Source organism: Epinephelus fuscoguttatus, linkage group LG16 (assembly GCF_011397635.1).
Source record: "Epinephelus fuscoguttatus linkage group LG16, E.fuscoguttatus.final_Chr_v1".
NCBI lineage: Eukaryota > Metazoa > Chordata > Actinopteri > Perciformes > Serranidae > Epinephelus > Epinephelus fuscoguttatus.
In genome coordinates, this window is record NC_064767.1 from 40407545 (window position 1) to 40425087 (window position 17543).

The window sequence follows — 17543 nt, forward strand, 5'->3', positions numbered from 1 at the left end:
TGATGTCATCGCTAGAGTGCACAGCACCTCTGAAATCATCAAGAAATTTTCTCTTAAACTCACTGGTGCGGCCACATCGTTCACTATACATACACAAATTGTACACCAAATTGTAGGAAACGCCGTTCCGGTCGCAGAGGTGCAACCGCTGAAGAAAATGGATTTAGGGTTTTGGCTGCAGGTGGTCTAAAAGGACAACAAGTCCAACCAACTGCCCCATTCACTCCCATGTTAAGTGAGAGCCCAAATTTCTGGAAGAAAGCAGACCATTCCACTTATGTCCATCATGGCCCTGGCCTCATTTTTCACACCACAGAAATGAAATTTACACCTTTGTGATCCGCATCCTGTCCTCTCGCTCACGGTGTGCTTTTTGTAGCTGTAGCACTTAGGGTTTTTCATTAAACAGGTGGAGTTTGAGAGGAACTTTTGGCTCAGTTTCTGCCTTTTCTTGGTGTATTTAAATTTGACTGTGCCATTGCCAACTGGTGATTGGCTGAATCAACTCCAGCCGTTCGGCCATTCGTCTGTGTGTCACAGCACAGTCAAATTTGAATATTTCAGCAACCTGACTTCTTTGCAGTTAAAGCCTCATCATACAGAGGTAATTACATATGTGTCAGTCTGCCTGTCTGGGTCTGCCTGTCTCTGTCTTTCTGTGTCCATCTTGGACATTTTAGACTACAGTCTTTTTTAGCTGTTAAGTTAAGCTGTTTTTTTCTATCTGTAAGTGGACATATACACAGACAGACAAACAGACTCACACATACACAAACGCGCGACAGCACGTGAACATACACACATTCAGGCATGCACACACACACAGACACACAGTGATACATTTACTGCTATTAATAATTGGCATAATGGTATGGGGATACTAGTTGGCAGCAAGCATCAGGCACACTCAAAATTTCATGTGAAATTTTCTAGTTCATTCATTCACTCATTCATTCATTCTTGAAAATGAAAATTTCATTCATGAAAATTTCAAATGCTCTGCAGAGATCAGATGAAGGTCACAGGATTTGTTTAAAGCCAATTTCCCAATTGCGTAACTTATATCATCAGGCCTTATGACCACATTATCATGAGATATATCGCCAACAGTAAAAACATCACTTTTAACACAGTTAAAAAGCTCCATGTAATGTCTTCTCCATAATTCCATAATATTTACACTGCCACTTACTCCCTCCATACTGGAGGACAAAGGTATTTTACTGTGATTCATAATCTTGACTTCATTCCAAAAATCATTAACATCATTTTGTTGCATCTTCCTAGCCAATGCATTTGCTCTCAGATGGAGTCTCTATGTGAAAGTATACCACAAATGTTATTAGCATGTAGGCTAGTTGAAAACCCGATTTCAAGAAATATGTGACTTGGAAAGAGTATGTATTGCTTGGAGCTTTCAGGGACAGAGTGGGGAACGTCTTGCACTACGGCAGACGAGGGTCACGGTGGGTGGTGAGGGTCACGGTGGCTGGTTTGGGGCGGAACAGGTTAGAACCCGCAGATTGCCGCTCGCGGCTATATTTTTATTTTGTCATCACCACATCTAAAGAAAGGGAGGTGTGACTTGAAAATTTAAATAATGAAAGAAATAAAAGTAACCAATATTTGTGACAGATGGCGGCAGTAGTTACTTCTCTGCCATGAGCAACTGACATGTTGATAGGCTTTTTACATTTGTTACATAGTGATAGACCTTCTTTGTAACAAATTGGGTGAGGGTTAGGTTAACAGGTTAGGTTACTCAAGCAAAAAAGCTAGGTTTAACCTTCATACAAATTACAGCAGAATGAAGCAGGGACGTAATTTATTCTACAGTATTTTTGTGTATTGTTCAAGGTTTTTAAGGTTGTATGCACAGCTTTAAACAACAGAAGATACACACGTTTGATTTGTATGACTTCATCTGTCATAACTTTTTTCTAATTGAATTGAATTGAAAAGTAGGATTGAAATATAAAAGTTGTAGATAAACAGTTGGCAGTCACAACACTGCTGGCTGTTTAGAATCTTGGTAATGAAATTTCTTATTGCATGGAGGTAAACAAATTGAGCTACCACAATAAGAAAGAACGCCTTAGCCAACCCTTGGTAACACAGCACTTAAGATATTATTTACTACAAGAGCAATCACTTTACTTCTCTAATCATGATTTGATTTTTTGGTAGTTGTTGGGAATAAAAACTCAAGGTTGTAAAGGTGGTTTTGAGAGTGGGCTGCTGGGGCCGTGGAGAGATGGGCTGGATGGTGTCTAGATGGAGTCTAGCCACAGGTGGTCTGTAATTCTGCACCATAATTGCCTGGCAAAGTGTATTATGGGTCTTCAGACCACTCATCCACTCCGTAGGGGTGGGCAAGAGAAAAGGGTGAGCGAGGCGGAAAAATAGGATGGATAACATGATGTCCCGTCGTGAGACAATTCTGCCAGACACTTACAATACATCAATGGAGTATTATTATTGTGTGCGTTCAAAAAACACTTTCTGTGAAGGCTATTAAGCCAGACTAATGAAAATGATGGTAGCATTTTGGGGGAAAATCTCAAATCTCATTCAACTGAAATGTCATTGTGTTTTAAAGACAGGTGCAACAGATGTTTTCTGTTTGAATGGAGTAGATTTTGTAGGTCTGCAGCTCTGGACAAGGAAAGGAACCATCTTTTCGATTGGGTATTACAGCCTGAATTTGCAGAGTTCTGCTGACCAAACCAAAACTGTTATAATATTCTCTGGTTACAGCCTCTTGAATAGGAAGATTCTGTGCTGTCTTTGTCATATATGATGGTAAACTGAACATGTTGGGGGTTTGGATTGTCAGGGAAAACAATTAAGTTTTTTTTGTTTGTTCGTTTTTTTTCCTTACGATCTCTTAATTGATCAAGTTGGAAGTCTGAGTAATGTTACCACACATGTGACCTCATACCTGTCTGATGGTCCGAGGACATGGACCCTCAGCTGTTCGAATATCAACTCAAATTTAGTTGGCCCAGCACAAACTACCTGCTGGATCGGTGAACTTTCTGTTGCTGCTGTTACACAGATTAAACCCAGCTAGGATGCATGAGTTAGGTAATTTATCTCATTTGTAGTCTGATTAACAAAGAGAGAGTTGGGGGAGGGTCAGTGTGAATAAATGCATTACAGTAACTCTGGAATAATATTTTTAATGTGTCCTTATATGATATTTTACCAAAATGCATCTACAACAGGTTGTATGATATTTAACTAATTAGCACCCCACCTATGACATTACTTACTTTAGTAAAGTAACACAGATTAGGTAGGGCGGCACGGTGGTGTGGTGGTTAGCACTCTCGCCTCACAGCAAGAGGGTTGCCGGTTCGATCCCGGGCATGGGAGCCCTCTGTGCGGAGTTTGCATGTTCTCCCCGTGTCAGCGTGGGTTCTCTCCGGGCACTCCGGCTTCCTCCCACAGTCCAAAGACATGCAGATAGGTTAATTGGTTAAGATATCGGTGCAGATAGGTTAATTGATAACTCTAAATTGTCCATAGGTGTGAATGTGTGCGTGAATGGTTGTTTGTCTCTATGTGTCAGCCCTGCGATAGTCTGGCGACCTGTCCAGGGTGTACCCTGCCTCTCGCCCGATGTCAGCTGGGATAGGCTCCAGCCCCCCCGCGACCCTCAAGAGGATGAAGCGGTTAGAAGATGAATGAATGAATGAACACAGATTAGGTTTAGGCAAGCGAAGTTACTTTGGTCTGGTACGTTAAAACAACTCAGAGTTTACTTGGTTAACACAGTCCTGAACACTGGTCTCTTGTAGTAGTAGTACTGTACTGATAGTACTGTGCTGTTTGACCCATTCGTCACACCTTCCCCCCTACGCAGACTCTTAAGACGCAGTCTTAATGCTAATTCCTTCTTTACTCCCTTGTTACGTGATCACAACATCCCATCCCATCCCATCCTCAACAGCATTAGATTTTACCAATTTTAAATACTAAAAAAAAAGGAAATCAATAAGTTGCAGTCAATGTTGATATTGTGGCTGCTGCAAATACATCAATGTATTTAAAACACTGCAGGGTCAGCTTAATGTTGCACTAATGTTTTGCTTTCACTTGAATAAAATTGTCATAAGTAAGACCATAAAAAGAGTTATTAATTTATTTACCACTTTTCTGAGTGATGCCGCTGAAATTAAAGTCAGAAAGACTGACTGCCACTTGATGTGCATTATTTTCGGAAATATGCCTCATGAAATACAGCCTCTAATTCAACTTTTTCCAGTGGTCTAGTGTTAACAAAAATTGCAATAAACTGTAATACTGAATCGCAATACTTGCAGTCATGTTGATAGGTTTTTGATGTAGTGAGTCCTCGGGACCCACAGGTAGTCATTTGTGTTTTTTGAAAATTGTAGTGTTAAGTCTTGATCACAGAAAGCGTTTTAGCAGCTTGAGGCGACTTTTTGTAATTGTTTTTAATGAGAATGAAGCTTTTTGCTTGCGTTTTTTGTGTTGCAATGCGCCTCACGTTTCTGCCCTCTAGGCATCTGAGGCACCTTGCTGATCTTCTGTGGTAGTAACGACTAGTGTTGTACGGTATACTGGTACCAACAGTAGACCACGGTACTAAAACACCACAGTACATATGATACCATAATGTTGGAGTACCGTAGTACTGTGGTGCTTCACGGTACCACTACTGTGGGATAAGTTCAAAGTCCAATCACAAGAGGGTGAGTGTCCATGGGCCGTCCAATAACGGCGCCCTGGCCACCTGGCACTCAATATGCTGCTGCAGTGGTTTGTTTTCCAGTGACATTTCAGGTATTATTGTGAAAGTGAAAGTTAGATTTGTTTATATTTGCTACAGTGATTTGTTTTCCACTACAGAGCTCTACGGTGCGAGCATTTACTGGCATTTGCGACTAAAAATAGTTTCGTGCAAGCAAAAGAAATCACTCAGGAGCACGCTATGCGAGTACAGATTTCAACCAGCAGCAGAAACAAAAGGCGAATCCTGCCGGTTGTCGGTTGAACGGGGGTCACAGAGAGGAATACGGCGGAGCACTATGGCCACTGCAAGATAACGGCTTACCGGCAACTGAGAAGCCCGGCTCCAGGTCCAATAATTTCCTCTTTGTTGGTGTCATGACTGCCCAGAAGTACCTGAACAGCCGAGCCGTGTGACATGTCAGAGGAGAAACGAGCGGTTCACATTTCTGTCTTTGTGGCAGGTCACGGTCCACAAACCTCACCGCACTGAAGGGACTGTTCTTAACTTATCAGAGGAGGAGGGTGGCTGGTTGATTTTTATTTTATTTATTTATTTTATTTTGATCCCCCTTATGTTAATCACTTATTGATGCTGTTTTTGAAGTATGAATAAGTCAATAAGTAATTTATTCCACTGAAATATCATTGATGTATTATAGAAAAGTGATTTATCTTTTTATAAATGACAAAAGACACATCTGCCTAATTTTTGTTGTGGTATCATGATACTACTCAGAACCGTGATACTTTCACTGGTATTGTCCTGTGGGTCCCAGTTTTGGTACCGTGACAACACTACTAACAACAACAAGTTTACAGTTGGTAAACAGCGGAGGAGAAACTAGTGGTAGTGGTTGCTGGACACCCAGAGCGATCCGGCCCGACAATAGACAGCAGGTTGTCAAACCCCGAGTCATCCTAAAATATGCCTGGAAACAACATATTTTACAACAACATCATTGAAGCTAAGCTCCTGGACCAGCTGGTGGTACTCCCCATGATCTACCCTCTTTTTTAGGGTCTCATGTATGCACACAGCTTGATGCATTTTTAATAATGTATGCTTCATCATAATGTTTTATTGTTGCTGTAATAGTATATATAGTGTAATACAATTTCATGTATTCAAAAGGATCAATGCTGCATCCTAGGTGATCAGTGTGTACCATACACTAGAATACTTTAAATAAGACTTTGAGAACACTAAGAGTGAAGTCTGTCACCCTCTCATATCAAAAGACAATGTGTGTGGCAATGTGTGTATACTTTGAAACAATGCGTCTGCAGTTACTGCTCTTCCCGTGGAATCATCGAGTGCAAATACAGATAAGGTCACTCTGCCATTGCAGCCCACACTGTGGTTAGAGGGTGTATAACTGTATACCGCATCCTAATCCACAAACACATCCGTGTGTGTGTGTGTGTGTGTGTGTGTGTGTTGTGTTTCTGTTTAGCCTACGAACGTCAAATACAGTGATGAGAGGAGCAACAGTTCCTACATTTTAAAGACTACTGTATGTTTGACATTATATATAAGCATTTTTAGATTACCATCACATCCAGCACTTAGACTTCTCAACTCTCAGCCTATTGTCCACTTCTACAGCCTTTACTACTACTACTATGACTTTGTTATTATTATTAACCTTTATTTAACTAGGAAGATCCCATTGAGATTAACAACCTCTTTTTCAAGGGAGACCTGGCCAAGATAGGCAGCAGCAAGTATGATACACAGTTACCAATTACACAGATAAAACACAAACAAATAGTATTGAATTTACAAGCAGATTATGAAAAACAAGTACATATAGTGGAGTCGGCCTCAAGTATTCTTAGTTTGGATTTAAAGGCGCTCAAAGATTGAATAAATACTTAGTGCCTGACTTAGTGACTTAGTGCCTGACTTAGTGACTTAAAGACTTAGTGCCTGTGTGTGGCTTACTAACCTCAAATACAGGAACGACAGTTCCTACATTGTAAAAAGTATAGGCTCGTTTCCACCGCAGGAACTTTGGGGTAATTTTATGGGGCCGGGGCCATTGATGCGTGTCTCCACCGCAGGAACCACCCCCGAAGGACAGAGTTCCGGAACTTTTACGGGGGCTAAACAAGTCCCTGCCTCGGGGTAGGTACTCAGAACGGCCCCGAAAGACTCCTGGCTGGGGCTTGGGGATTACTTGTTGCTGATTGGATATACTCAAGGAGGGATGTGACGTCAACAGAAAGCAACAAAATAGCCGGCATTTTTAAAACTCAGCAGACGAGGGTTAGCTCGTTCATATAGCTTTCACCGCCATGTAAAAAAAACTCACTAAATGGCCCGTGAAAAAAATATTCTTTCCAGCAGATATCTTAGTTACAACATGATTGAGCTAGCAAAGCAGTTTTGTGTTGATATGTGTGGTATTTATTCAGTTTTGGAAAATGTCTAGAAAGCATCAGGTAACAGCAGCAGCAAAGCTAACATCAGGATGTCATCTGTTAAAAGCCTCCCGTTGTCGGATACGACATGAAACTACTCCAGTTAGCTCAATCATGTTGTAACTAAGACATCCGCTGGAAAAAATATTTTTTTCACGGGCCATTTAGTGAGTTATTACAGACACCGCTATTGGCTAACGGCGTCCCTACGTCGCCCCGGTCAAAATGGTCGCGCAACGATTACGTCACATCCAGAGGCAGCCCGTAACTTTACAGGAACCTTCCTCGTACTCCACTCAGTGGAGACACGGCGGTTGAGAGGGCCGAACGAGAGGACGTTCCTGTAGTAGTTCCTGCCCCCCAAATAGTACCAGGAACTTCTTCAGTGGAAACGGGCCTTATGTAAGCATACATCATTGTCTTCATTTAAGCCTCGTGCTGTTCCTGCTGTTCCTATATATATATGTTGTGCTGCTATTTTTGGCGCCCCCTGTCTTTCAGAAGCTATAGATGGATGAGTTTTAAAGCTGGAGTGATGATACTGGTATCATAGGTGTTTCTAGCCCATTTTTGTGGGTGCTGAAGCACTCCTAAATTGAATCCCAGCACCCCTAAAATCTGAGAGATTTTTTTACATTTTTTTTTAATGTATGTCCTTTTTTAACAAGCTAGAAAAGTGTCAAAAGCATACAGTACTTGGTTGAAACGTAATATTTTAACAACAAAAATACAGCACCTCTTTTATTATTTTATTATTATTATTATTATTTTGTAGATTTCAAGCACTTTTCTTTTTTTGAAGTGTATTTTTAATTATGTATTTGTATTATATAATACAGACAAGAAGGAAAAAGGCAGAGACAAACTCTGAAAAAGTCAATTACTGTTAATGTGTTACAGTAATGTTACATGTTACATTGCATTTCAAATAAAAGTCCAAAAAATAAGTCCAAGTCCATTTTTGGTATTTTTGGTACTCTCTATAGGGGGCTGGTTTACTCCAGAAACATACATACTGTTTATGTGTATGTTGAAGAGCTGCTATATCAGAATGAGTTATCCTTCCCCAGAAATTAAGGTTACAGTATGTTTCTTTTATGATTCCAATCCATTCCTCTTTTGCTGTGGTTCAGCATTTAAATAACCTTTATCAGATTTGATGGTTTAGTCACAGACTTTCCCAAAAAGTGTTGTGCTTTTCTTTCACAAATGTGGGAATGAAATTGCGTTAAAATGTACAAAACAGTGAGATTTATCTTGCCTGGCCGGGCAGCTCTCTGGGTGCTCAGCACCCCTAAACCTCTGATCCTAGAGTCGCCCCTGACTGGTATCATACAAAACTAGAAGACCCTAGGAATCCAGTGGTACAATCCAATGTTACGTTAGCTTCTCAGGAAGGGGGCTACAGTTTTGTGCATAAACTATGCACTTTTTTGCATGCAATGTTTATGACAGATTTATGACTATGACTAGAACAGTGCTGAGCTGCAGCTCAGATTGATCTCCAGGGTTCCAGCTTTCAGGTGATATATATACCACTTCTATGTCACAAATATTGTTGACCTGCTATCCCCCAAAAGAGGCAGAAATGGGTCCACTGTATGTGGACCTTAGAGGGTTGATTGCATGCTTATATTTTGTCTCTTGGACCACACTGTTGTGCAGTGCAACACTGATTTGAAATAAATAAATCTAAAAATCAAGATCATGAAGTCAGTTTCTTTGCATTCCCAATCAAAACACAAAATGGCTTTACCTTGTTATTATGGACTTCAAAACTGTTTTGAAATGCATAATGATGGCATTTTAAACCAGTGATTATTTGCAATTAACGATGAAATTCTGTGATTAATTGTGATTAAAAAATTTAAGTGATTGAAAGCCCCAATATACATATATATATATATATATATATATATATATATGTACATATACTCATACCTGTCAAGTTTGGGACTTGAAAATAAGGGAAATTTTTCAACGCCCGCCGCAAGAACTTACTTACTTACTGACTTATTCATATTTCAAAAACAGCATCAATAAGTGATTCACATAGGGGGGATCAAAAAATAAATAAAAATCAATCAGCCACCCTCCTCTCCTGACAGTCCCTCCATAAGTAAAGAACAGTCCCTACAGTGCGGTAAGGTTTGTGGGCCGTTACCTGCCACAAGAGAGAAATGTGAACGGCTCGTTTCTCCTGTGCCATGTCACATACCTGTGTGCCGCCATGGCTCGGTTGTCCAGGTACTGGGCAGTCATGACACCAATGAAGAGGAAATTACTGGACCTGGAGTCGGACTTCTCTGTCGCCGGTAAGCCGTTATCTTGCGCCACAGAGCACTATGTATTCCTGTCTGTGACCCCCGTTCAACCCACAACCGCCCAGATTCGCCTTTCCTTTCTGCTGCTGGTTGAAACGTGATAATAGGGGCGCCCCAGCGCCCACTCCACTAACGTGGAAATGAGCAGTAGTCTACAAAACTGGCAATTTTTTTTTTTTTTTTTCTTAGATAAATAGATAGATTGCATCCTGGGCGGTCGCCCACATTGCCCATAGTAAAACCCGTCCCTGAGTGTACAAGAAATCTAAAATAACCACTTGTCAACCAGACCAACCAGAACCACTTGTCGACACTAACCTCACAACAACTGCCACCCAGGCTACTGCAGGTGGCAGTTCTCGTGAGGCTAGTGACAGAGTTCAGTTTGGAGAGGCAGAAGAATGTTTTTTTTTTTGTTTGTTTGTTTTTTAAATTATATTATAATACGGGAGATTTGGGAACTGCCCATTGGTCCAACAGCCCATTGGTTCGACATCCCATTGTTCCGACCATATTAAACCGATTGTTCCAAAGCCCATTCTGAAATCATCATGATGCCCTGTGGTTAAGGTCTGGTTAGGTTTCGGCACAAAAACCACTTGGTTAGGGTCAGGAAAAGATCATGGTGCGGGTTAAAATGAAAAAGAAAGTGACAAACACATAAGCCGTGAGCCTGCTCCACCTCAAGCCTTTCCCAACTGACCCAGAGCCGGTCGCGGCACACCATACGCCCACCGCGAGCCGTTCAGCACCGCGAACAGTCGGACTAATGGGATGTCAAACCAATGGGCTGTCGGACCAATGACATGGACCCGGAGATTTACGGGAAAACACTAATACGGGAGGATGGCGGGAAAGAGGGGTAAAATACGGTAGTTTCCCGGCCAAAACGGGAGACTTGACAGCTATGATATACTTACTGTACTGTTATAAACTGCTGCTGCTCTAGAAACATTCGTATCTAAAATATTCAGTTGTAATAACAATTCCTTGTACAAATCAAATTATTATTTTTTAATCTATTTAATATTCACACAAAATTAATATTGTAACTGAAATATCCTTAATCAGATGGATATTGTATCAAATTGAATCAGAAATCAAATTGAATCAGGACCTTGTGAATCTAGATTGAATGGATTCGGATGTGATAGGAAGAGCAGAAATGCTTGTTTTCATAAAAAGAACCTGCCACTGCAGCTGTTTCAGACTGAGGATTCTGTGTAACAACCGACCGCAGAGTGGTCAGTTGGGTCACCTGCTTGTGGATAGAAGGCAAAAGGGCAGTGTGGCCCTTCCTTTCTCTTGTTTGTTTGACTCTTTTCTTAATTGTGATGTGTTGTTTTCATGTTATGCAATAGTATTGTTTTATACAGGAATTTTATTTTCAGTTTAAGTTTGGACCAATGTGTTGCTGAATTTGTTGCAAAGGTTTACATGTGAATTTTAATTCCTGTTAATTTTTTTCTTTACTATAATATATAACCGTTCCATAAATTTTTATTTATGTATTTATTTGTTAAATATTCAGCATGTCCTAATGTCCAGCTTAACAAAATAAGCAAGAGCAAATAATAAAAGCATGTAATGCTTTTCATATTCAACTATTTGTTCATTATACTATTTAACTAGTATAAACTATTATATACACATTAGAGGAGGTTAGGTACAGTTCTTACTCTACAGGAAGAGTCTGTGATTTGATTGTGATGCATTGTCTTCAAATAACAAGGCCTGATGACAGGATACCAATACTTTGATATAAACAAGCTACATGAGTCCATATGACCTGACTTCACAAACCTTGACTGACTTGTTTGTGAGCAAGGTGAATAAACATACAACTCAGTGAATGTTTCTGTTTGACTGATGATTTGGACCTCAGTCTGTTTCTTCAGTGAAGATGTCTGGAGACATTGTGAACTCCTTTTCAGTCCTTAGGGATTAATTTAATGTTTTAGCTGTCAGAAACTCCTGCAGGTTAAAGTAAGCTTACTAAATACTCCACTGACTAACTCTAAATGACTCCCAATAAACAGAGTTGAAGAAACTTACTAAGTTAGCAACATTAAGCTTCCAAACTATCTTCCTTGTATCACTTTACAGGAGCTAGTGTTAGACTGGTGTGCACTCCATTCAGGAAGATTATCTTTTTTTATTTTTTTTTATTTTATTTATTTAAAAAGGACAATGTACAGCTCAAACATAAATGTCACCATTTGATGCACCGTACCAGATTATAGCTTCAAGCTAATTCGCGTCTGTAGTCTCTTGGCAGGTCACAGTAAAAAATACAGTACAATAGCAAAACAGATAAAAATAGCATACAAGGATAGACAGAAAATAAGAAGCTACCCACACACACACACACACACACACACACACACACACACACACACACACACTTCAAAAAACAAGTTCTGAAGACCAAGTCAGTGATTACAAAGCTGAGCAGCTTTTAACAGATTTTTTAGGTTGATTTTGAAAGTGCTGACAGAGCTGCAGCTCCTCACAACATAAGGCAGGGTGTTCCACTGATTTGTGGCCTTCACAGAAAAAGCTGATTGCCCAGTTACAGAGCGGCGAAATGGTATGGTACAATCTCGTATGGAGGATATTCTGGAGGATCTGATAGAATTTAACAGGCGAGTATGCACAAAGTCACATAGTGGAGGGGGGCCAAACCATTTAAAATTTTATAAACCACACACAAATTGGAAAATATCCTGAAATTCTCAAAGCTCAATAACTTATATTTCTCCAGTATCCTGCAGAGATGGTGACACATTGGCTTTTTGTTCAGAGTTTTTAAAGTTTGTTTGTATAAAGACACGAGAGACCTTAGAGTGGAATCACCAGCCTGCCCCCAGCAGGTGATACAATAAGACATACGAGACAGAATCATGGCATGCATAAATGTCTTGGCTCCATCCAAAGAAAGACAGTTTCTAATATGTCTGAAATTTGCTAGGTTGTATTTTATGGACTTAACCATTTTTTTAACATCTTTCTTAAAGTTCCAATTTGAGTCCAGAATCACGCCAAGATATTTAAAATCAGTAACTATGTCAATGTGTTTGCCTTTAATTAGAATACCAACATTAGGAGGTTGTACCATGGTTTTAGAAAAAAACACACATTTTGTCTTATCTACAATTAAACTCAGACATGATTGATCAAGCCAAAGAGTGATCCTTTCCATCACAGTTGTTAACTGGACAGCTGCTAAGTCAGCTGTTTTAGCATGTACATATACAATAGTGTCATCTGCGTACATCTGTAGGTCTACATCAGCACACTCTTCAGCGAGATCGTTAATATAAAGACTAAATAATAAAGGACCTAAAACTGATCCTTGTGGAACACCCATAGTGCACTTCATGTAGTTGGACTGTGCATCACACCCTCTAACACATTGCCTCCTGTTTGATAGATATGAGGACATCCAGGCCAGCACTCTAGGAGAAAAATTAAATTTAGTAAGTTTTGATAATAAAACAGTGTGACTGTATCGAATGCTTTACGCAGATCTAAGAATACAGCACCAACTACTCCTCCTTTGTCAAGCCTTGATTTAATTTGCTCTATTAAATGCAAGGTAGCAGTCTCAGTGGAATGATTGACTCTAAAACCAAATTGCATACGATGTAGACCAAAATTGCTAGTGTTAAGAAATGTAGTCAGTTGTTCAATGACGACCAGTCGAGAGTACCGGCAGTATGCTTATAGGTCTGTAGTTACTGGCTTCAAGGCAGTCTCCAGATTTAAAAACAAATGTGACAATGGCACATTTCCAGCCCTCAGGAAAAAGGCTCATTTTAAAAGACAAATTAATTAAATGAGTAATAGGACAAGCTAAGATATCTTTGTGTGACTTAACAAACTTGGTGTCAAGATGAAAAGCATTTCTACTTTTGGAGATTTTTAAGGAGCTGATGATACTGACACATTTGTTTCTGTCAGTGCAAAAACCTGGTCTGTTGTGTCCAATGAAGCAATATCCAGTTCCCTTGGTGAATTTTTTTTCCCAAGTTCACATACAGACTCAGAAAAAAATATTAAAGGCAGAAGCAACGGCACAATTATCTTCAATTAACTCTCCCTGTACTTTTAATGTGAGATCACCTAAAGATTTTGGATTCCTCCTTGTGAGATCATCTATGTTTTTCCAGGTCATTTTATTGTTGCCTTTTGCCTCATTCAATATATTGACATAAAAACGAGATTTAGCTAACCTTAGCTCTTGGATAACTTTGTTCCTTAGGCCTTTATAGAGCAGCATGTCAGTGTCTCTTCTAGTTTTAATTGCCTTCCTTAATGCAGCATCTCATGCAGTTTTCATCAGCTTTCACAAACTTACATTAAACCAAGTTGTTTTTGTTTTTAGGTTTTATCTGAATACTCACATTGAATCTATCCCTCACAGAATTAATTTTGTTAGTGAAAGTGTCACACCCATAGTCCAGATCTTCAGAGGATAGTACATCACCCCAATTCAAACTGTTAATTTCACTTGATCTGATTTTGTGAACACATAATCAATATAATACAGCTTGCCCTTTTCAAACATATTTGAAATATAGTTCAAAAATATTGTCGTACATTTGGGCCAGTACGTAGCATAGTACAAAGTAAGCATGTACATAAGTAACTGAACGATAGAATGTATAAAAGTAAAGGTTAAGTGTCTGACATGAATATCTTTGTGTCCTCTACAGATGCAATGGCTAATCCTTCTCCTGCAAAGAGTATGGGTGACCCTGGAATTACCCCACTGTCTCCTTCACACACTCAGGTGACTAAGTTCTCTTATGCATGTTTTCTCATTACTGTAACTATTGTTACTCTGTGCATGTTATGCTTTCTATGTGTGTATAAGGGATTTAAAGGTACACAGATGTCACTGTCCGGTTCATAGTCCTGTTTAGGAGTCACAGTTCAGGTTTGGTTCAATATTATTATGACATGTTGCATTGTGATGAGCATTGCAGTAACATTTATTGCAATATATTGCGATTTACTACCTTTTTTCAAATGCAAATTACATCCTCAATTAAAAACTTTGCCATTGTCTAATGAGATAAAGTTTTCAGTGTGTTTATCTCACTCCAATCATTTTTATTGCAGCAACGTGTATCTAGTGGACTGAAAAAGAAATTTATTTTATTATTCTAGTAGGCTACCAAAAGTTGAATTTGTATTTGTAATGTTAATAATTAATAAAATAAAAAATGATACTGGGCGTTGGTGTATTGATATGATATTGCCAGGCAAAATATCACTATACTGTGCTGTATTGATTTCTCCCCCCACCCCCAGATTTTACCGCAGTTTGTGACACACTGTCTCTTGTCCATTTACAGTCGGCTCTATGTGTTGTCATGGATACACTGTACGCAAACTGGTCCATCCGTCCATCTGTCTGTCCCATCCTTGTGAACGTGATATCTCAAGAACACTTTGAGAGAATCTCTTCAAATTTGGCACCAAGGTTGACTTGGACGTGAGGATGAACTGATTAGATTTTTGTGGCCATTGATCAAAAGTCAAGGTTGCTGTGACCTTGTATTAGGGCTGGGCAGTATTTGTGGTGACGGTAACATACCGCAGTAAACATGAGCCGCGGTACTGCTTTTGTGGTTACCTTCATACCACAGTACTCTGGCTAAGGCAGCAGAATGGGGCCCAGCCTGCCTGCCTGCCTCACGCACCTCCCTCGCTATGTGATGGAGGTGCGTGAGCCCCAAACCCAGGCCAGGAGAAGGGGGCCCGGGAGCCGCCGGCCCTCCCTTTTCCCTCTAACATTTATACATAATATATAACGTTTTATACACAATTATAGATGGATTAGCAACCATTTTACTTCTGATGATAAATAGTTTCCATCCTAGACTTGTATGGCTCTTTAAATTGTTTATTTAAGGTGTAAAAAAAAAAAAAGAGAAGATGATACCGCGATATCATACCGTCACCGCATCCCCCCAAAATAATACTATGATAGTAATTTTAGGCCATACTGCCCAGCCCTACCTTGTATCCATGTCATTCTCGTGAACCCAATATCGCAACAACAGCTTGAGGGAATTTCTTCAAATTTGGCACAAACGTTCACTTGGACTCAGTGATTAACTGATTAGATTTTGGTGGTCAAAGGTCAAGGTCACTTTTATCTTGTCTGTCTAGTTCTTGTGAATTTGATATTTCAAGACCACCTGGTGGGAATTTCTTCAAATTTGGCACAAATGTTTACTTGGACTCAACAATGAAATGATTGGATTTCAGTGGTCGAGGTCGCTGTGACCTTGCATCTGTCTCATTCTCATGAACAAGATATCTCAAGTCCTCTTGCCATTACTCAATATCATATCTCAGGAACAGAAGGGGAGACATTTGATCAGATACTTAATTGGTGACATTCATCTCAAAATTATGCTGATTGTGTAAATCCTCTGTGCTGTTGGGGGAAGATGTGTGTGAAGCATTCATGTAATCACAGACATGGATGTAAACTTTAAACTTGACTGGTGCATGAATAGCTGTGGGGCAGTAATTCTAGTTGGATATGCACAAATATCGCAACACTGACCTTTTCAAGAGGGTGGTTGAAGGAATGAAAGAGGGAGGCTGTGTTCACACAGTTGACGTGATAAACAGCCTGTTAGAGCACGTCAATCAGAATATGCATGACTGCATGCCAACAGGAATGTTAGTGGAATATTCTTTTTCAGTAGCCACGGAAACAGCTCAGTGGTAATATTGTCTTAAGTTGAAATAAAGGCACAAACGTACTCAGTGTTAGGACACAGGCCACCAAAGACAGGGTGAACATATTTTATGAACCAGTGACTCCTCCGCCCCCATGCAGCTCTATATCAAGGCATGCAGGAATAAGCTGTACACATTTTGGTGCTGCTGTGTGTGTGTTCACATCTGTGTTAGGCTGTGATGCTGATTTGCTCTTTTCAGTGAATGTTGCTGTTGATCGCTGTTGGATTGTAAATGCAAATGTTACAGCCTGAAGTGCTTGTGTGTGTACATTTCCTAACCCTGTCGAACTGTACGTTCTCTTTGTACAGCAAAGCGACACAGACCAGGTACCGTCGGGGCCGTCCTATGTGGTGGTAGTAGCCATTGATTTTGGCACTACATCCAGCGGTTATGCTTATGCCTTCACTAAGGAGCCGGAGTGCATTCACACTATGAGGTAGGCCAGCACTGCAGTGCAGACACTGACAGTCAAGAAGTGTGGGGGTGGGCTGAAGCTACATCAACATATGTACTTTGCTGATAGTGGCATACCTTCTTTGAACACAGTTAAAAAAATGCAATCAACATGAAGGTCTTATATTGCTATTCTCTGAATGAATTGGTCAAATCAGGCCCTGAAAATGTACCATTGCAATCAGCTCACTGTGAGGGATCGGGTCCGACATAAACATATTATGTCTTAACAAAGTTAGAAAAGTTATTTTTTGTTGGTTTGTTTCATTTGAGAGATCTCTGTATTCTTTAATTTCTGGTTTAAAGTGGGCATGTCTCAGTCTGAAAATTCCGGTGTGTACACCTGGGCACCAATCAGGTTTAGCAACATTTGAATGAAAAACTGATGGTGTGTTTGTTCTCTGTCAATTAAATCTGATCAAACCACATCCTCACAGTCTTGATGAATTGGAGCTGAATACCATAAAATGGGTTTTAATTTAACTGTAGCTTATTTACCACCACAGCACAGAAACAGCACTTATCAAAATCACCAATGACCTCCTGATTGCAGCTGACTCCGGACTTTTATCCATCCTCACCCTCCTAGACTTGAGTGCAGCCTTCGACACCATCTCCCACTCCATCCTCCTCAACAGACTGGCATCCACTGGAATATCCAGCACACCCCTCGACTGGTTTAAATCATATCTCACTGGCCGCACTCAGTTCATTCAGTTAAAATCCTTCACGTCCCAGCCATCTCCCCTCTCCTCCGGTGTTCCCCAGGGCTCTGTCCTCGTTCCCCTCCTCTTCATTATCTATCTCCTCCCC

At 40.2% G+C, this 17543-nt stretch overlaps 1 protein-coding gene across 3 annotated transcripts in view; it reads left to right on the forward strand.

The window, feature by feature from the left end:
- hspa12a (heat shock protein 12A) overlaps positions 1-17543 on the forward strand; it is a 251759-nt gene that overhangs the window by 73887 nt on the left and 160329 nt on the right. For all 3 annotated transcript variants that reach the window (XM_049601196.1, XM_049601199.1, XM_049601197.1), the window contains exons 2-3: positions 14228-14304; positions 16586-16713. In XM_049601196.1, coding sequence (XP_049457153.1) covers positions 14228-14304; positions 16586-16713 — 205 coding nt within the window. The remainder of the gene's footprint in view (positions 1-14227; positions 14305-16585; positions 16714-17543) is intronic.